The 5,264-nt window shown below is 36.3% G+C and overlaps 1 protein-coding gene across 1 annotated transcript; it reads right to left on the bottom strand.

Annotated features, from left to right (window-relative positions):
• Positions 1-2,101: 2,101 nt before the first annotated feature.
• Positions 2,102-3,571, bottom strand: LOC112595629 (tubulin alpha-4 chain-like). The gene has a single exon (XM_025340907.1). The coding sequence runs from the start codon at positions 3,569-3,571 to the stop codon at positions 2,102-2,104; it is 1,470 nt and encodes a 489-aa protein (XP_025196692.1).
• Between the last annotated feature and the right edge of the window lie 1,693 nt (positions 3,572-5,264).

Genomic DNA, 5,264 nt, shown 5'->3' with positions numbered 1-5,264 from the left:
GTATTTTTTTTTTAGGGTGATTGTTCTTCATATTATATAACTAACTGTGTGTAAATAATACAAAAGCATTATTGATACAGAACCGGAAATCAATTCTTCTGCTGTATTCAACGACAGAACACTTTTATCGGTATTTAAGTGGATAAATGGACGATTTAACTTTGGTACATTAGCAGTTATACTTATAACAATGATGGCTGTTAGAAATTGTTAAATATTGACCATCGATGATGATGTTAAAGGTTAAAGCTAATAGTATTGAACTTTCGATACGCTGTATAGAAATTCACATAGTAGCTATATAAATCAAATATTAGAGGCTAAACATTATATATTTTTTTAATGAATATATATATATATTTGTCGTCTTATGCGCGTGCTGACTGGCACAAAATATTATCGTATAGTTTGAAGGGATTAACCGCTTAGTCACCACTGTTTACTGATTTGGATATCAACCCTTTTAAAGCACACATGGAAATGACATATTAATATGTCGTTTGATGAGAACGATTTTGAAAAGAATATATATAACTGGAAAAATCTAAACCACTTAAAATTTAAACTTACCGGCATTTCCTTATAAACTTGTCATTGCGTTGAGTATATATGATAAAATATTTTTTTTTCAATTAAGTATACACGATATACATACTTGGCTCAATTTTTTTTTAGAACACATTCAATTAAAATTATTATATTAATTTATTAGATTTTACTTAGGATTTAGACTTGTTTATAAAAATTTGTAAATTATTATAATTTCCTAATACTTAATTATTTACATTTAAATATTATTAACAAATCGATTATTTAACTATAACTCACTCTAAACTTTTAATAAGTTTCCTCTAAATCAAAGTTTTACGTTGTCAATCGCGTAAAAGCTAAAGACGTAAATAAAACTCTCATATGTTGTGTTATATGTTGTAATAGATGACGGATAATGATCCGAATCGAAAAAAATGAAAACTTTTATTCCAAATTCAGTATAGTCGACAATTTATTAACCGACATGAATGTAAGCCAACGCCAATATATAGGCCGAACAAATAAATTTAATATCGAAAAAGCTAATAATTTCAGCAATTGGTACCATTTTATCTTATTCAAAAATAATTGATAAAAGAATATTTGAAACAATATATCGATTTTAAGTATCAAATACACTCGGTTTAGAAAAAAATTATATTCGTATTACACACATTAAAAAAAGGTACCTAATACTCGAATAATTGCCCAAGTGCCGATCACCATAATATAAAACTTATTTAATAACGATTCTCAGTTGAAGATGGGAAGAATAATACAGTGACAGCGCTATGGGGTGGGGCATTTTATGCAAATGCCCGGAATCCTGTAATCAAGGGGGCCCCGTGTTTAATTATTTGTTTTTCATAATTTTATGGCACACAGAGAAAAAAAACGTATGTCACGTAACTTAAGAACAATTTTTTTTGTAAATAAGTAATGTAGCCAATGTGCATAGTTTATAATCATAAACAAAAAATAAAATTAATATTTGTACTTGAAATACCAATTATAGGCTATAAAATATAAATTATAATACATTATAAAATATACTAATATAAATACATCACACTTCAATCAACAATAGCAATCGATTAAGTATGCAGAATACCCTTTAATTATATTTATTTTATTATAATTTAATTTACACACTAGACACATTGAAATATAAATATATATAAATTTTTTTAAGTAGCTATCTATTTTGTTTTTATCTTATAACTTTAAAAAGTTAAATAAATATAATTTTTTTTTTAAGTGGAGAATTTTTTTAAGGGGAATAAAAGGTGCCAAAATTGTAAATACGCCTTTGCCTATAAGTACTATAGTTATATGATACTACTACAAAATATTAATTTATTTTTAATAAAATCAATTTTTGTGAGTAATTTTAATGTGATTATCTTAACTGGATATTAATAAATTGTTTCGGATCCTCCTCCCACTTCACACGTAAATAGGTAGCATAATAATAAAGCATATACGAAGTATAAATGAGCTTAAAATGTCGTTTTATTCATATCGTGGTTAAAATGTGTAAAAATGAATCACGTGGTTGGAAATCGAACATTTAGATTTCAGTGATCATGGTGGGTTCGAAGTCGCCTTGCAAAAAGTTCGTGCGACCGGATCGTTCGGACAGTCCCCGGAACCCAGTGGACGTTTTATCGACCAGCGAGGCTTCTGGCTTGATGTCTTCGGTCGATACCAGTTCCCTGTAATCGTGCCGCAGGACCTCGATATTCTCTCGGGCCCGGACGAAGTCGTCCTTTTCCATGCCCTCGCTCTCGTACCAGTGGATGAACGCCCGTTTGCGGAACATGAGGTCGAACTTCTGGCACAGCCGCGTCCACGCGCACGCTATGGCCGTCGTGTTGGACATCATGCACACGGCTCGACTGCCGCCCACCAGCTCGTCGTCGGGGGACGTGGCGGCCACGGGTGGCCGGCAATTGATGCCCAACTTGAACCCGGTCGGACACCAATCGACGAACTCCAGGACCTTGGTTTCTCGGATGTGCTGTATGGCGTAGTTTATGTCCTTTGCCACTACGTCGCCGCGGTAAAGCATGCAGCACGCGATGTACTTGCCGCCGGCGTGTTCGCTGTCGTTCAGTTTGAACAACTGGTTGCCGGGCTCGAAGCACGAGGCCGTCAGGTCGACGATGGGTGGCCGCTGGTGCGCGGATCGCTGGGCGGACGCGAACGGCGCGTACGCCAACAGCGGGAAGTGTACTCGCGGGAACGGCACCAGGTTGGTTTGGAACTCGTTGATGTCAACATTGAGCGTGCCCGGGAACCGCAGCGACGCGGTAATGGACGACACCACCTGGCTGATGATTCGGTTCAGGTTGTGGTACATGGGCCGTTCCACGTTCAGCTTGCCGGCGCTGATGTCGTATATCGCCTCGTTGTCCACCATGAACGCGCAGTCGATCGTGTCCAGCGTCTTGTGCGACACGAGCAGCGCGTTGTACGGCTCCACCACGGTCGTGGACACCTTGGGCGCCGGGTACACGAGCACTTCCAGGTTGCTTTTCTTCGCGTAGTCCTGGCGCAGGCTCTCGGTCACCAGACTGGTCATGCCCGACCCCGTGCCGCCGCCCATCGAGTGAAACACGATGAACCCCTGCACGCCTTCGCTCGACTCGGCGAACAGCCGGATGCCCTCCAGCACTTTGTCCAGGTATGACCGGCCCTCCGTGTTGTAGCCGCGCGCGAAGTTATTGGCCGCGTCCTCCTTGCCGGATATCAGCTGGTCCGGGTGGTACAGACCGCGATCCGGCCCCGACCGGATCTGGTCGACCACTGTCGGCTCCAGGTCCACCATGACCGTCCGCGGTATATACTTTCCGGCCACCGTTTCCTTGTAGAACGTCGAGTGTTCCGCCGGGCACGCGTCATTAGCCACTGACGCCGTCAGGCTCCCGTCCGGCCCGATCCCGTGCTCCATCCCGTAGAGGTTCCACACCGCATTGCCCATTTGTACGCCGGCCTGTCCAATGTGCACGGTGATCACTTGACGTTTCTGGCTGTCCATGTCGTCTTAGTAGGTATTCGCTGTTGTTGTAATTTGTATTGTTATTGTTGTTCTTATGGATCGTCAAGGTGCAAGCGGCGGTACACGGGTGTTGTTCGTGTGGCTTTGGCGTCCGTAGTTTGCAGATAATTTAGAATATAATATAGTCGCCGCGGTCAATGTGTCTTATCGTCGAGGTTTGCGTGTTGTTTGTGTGAAAGGGGATGTGTCGATTAATAAAATATATTAGATAGAAGACTATGTGCGACGGTTATTCAGTTAAAATTTTGATTTAAAATTTTGATCGTTCGAGATTTATTATAGCGACGACGTTTCTTTTCAGACTGATACGATTTTGGTCGGTGGTCAATATTTATTTACATTGAGAAACGCGGTTGTTTTCAGCCAGCTATATGTATAATATCAAAAATAAAGCCCGGATTTCAATACAATTCGAATTATTATAAATCATAATTTATTTTTAAAAGTGACATTTTTTTATATTATTTTTTGTTATCAATTTATAAATTAAGACGTAAATTAAATCGTTATAATAAGACTAATAATAACTATCTACAATAATACTATCTGTATTTATCAGCAAAATAATAATATAAATTTATTAACTTGAAGCGTTTGATGTTGTAACTGATAATTATTATTATTATTAGCACTGATACAATACTTAATTTTTATTGTTCTATAAAGATCATACACATTACACTATAAAGTCTTTCGTTTATGTTACCACAGGTAAAATAGTAGATATTAAATACAGTAAAAAAAATTATATATTTATGCATAGATACAATCATTTTTTATTAAATACTTTCATCATAGATAAATTGTTGAATAATAATATAGCAGTTATATTATATGTGCATATTATTTGTCATTTAAGTAAATAAATAAAATTTATGATATATTTTAAATTTAACAACATAATATTACATCATTCATATTACAATCATCATATACTTTATCACAACAGGCATTGTATGTAAGGCTGAAACTTACCAGGCCGAGTACCAAAAGGCTGACACTATTTAGCCAAATTGCATGTAAGAATATAACCAACTTCATGAAAAGCTAAATTTAAAATAGACCGTCAAATAAAATATTATTTTATTAGGTACATAATTACATTTTAAATTAAATTCAAATTGATTTCATTTTCAGAGTTTTTAAGAACGATGCTTGTATGTATATTTTATGTTTTTAATTAATTTTTTAAATTGTTTGTAGGATTTTACTTTTTAGAATTATGATTTATTGTATTTAAAAAAAGTTATAGATTTCAAACTTTTTCTATCATTAACACTTTTTAAGCTTTTGTGACACGGGTTAAAGTTGAACAATTTGTCTGATTTTTTTTTTTTTGATATACACATTTTTAGTAATGGAACTAACTTCAAATGTAACTTTAAGATTTTGCGATTTTGATTCCTTTTTACCAGAGATATATCTTAAATTTAAGGGGAGGCGGGCTGATCAAATTTTATACATCGGTAGTTCACCCCCCAAAAAAAAGTCATCAGATAAAAAAAAAAAGCTTAGCCCAATAATATATTATTTTTCTAGTGTAGCGCTCCCTTTACAATTTGGCGCCCGGGAACGATTGCCCCCTTCGCTCCCACCTAAATACGCCCCTGCTTATAGGACGCTTTTATTGTACCTAGCTACTGTTAAATTATTGTTTTTCAAAGAAAATTAT

Source organism: Melanaphis sacchari, unplaced genomic scaffold (assembly GCF_002803265.2).
Source record: "Melanaphis sacchari strain LSU unplaced genomic scaffold, SCAv2.0 Contig28_pilon_pilon, whole genome shotgun sequence".
NCBI classification, from domain to species: domain Eukaryota; kingdom Metazoa; phylum Arthropoda; class Insecta; order Hemiptera; family Aphididae; genus Melanaphis; species Melanaphis sacchari.
The sequence above is the reverse complement of the archived record's forward strand: the minus strand, read 5'-3'. Positions and strand labels throughout refer to the sequence as shown.

What these genes read in the sequence shown, in the direction of transcription:
- LOC112595629 (XM_025340907.1), bottom strand. Translation starts at nt 3,571, where the DNA reads ATGGACAGCCAGAAACGTCAAGTGATCACCGTGCACATTGGACAGGCC.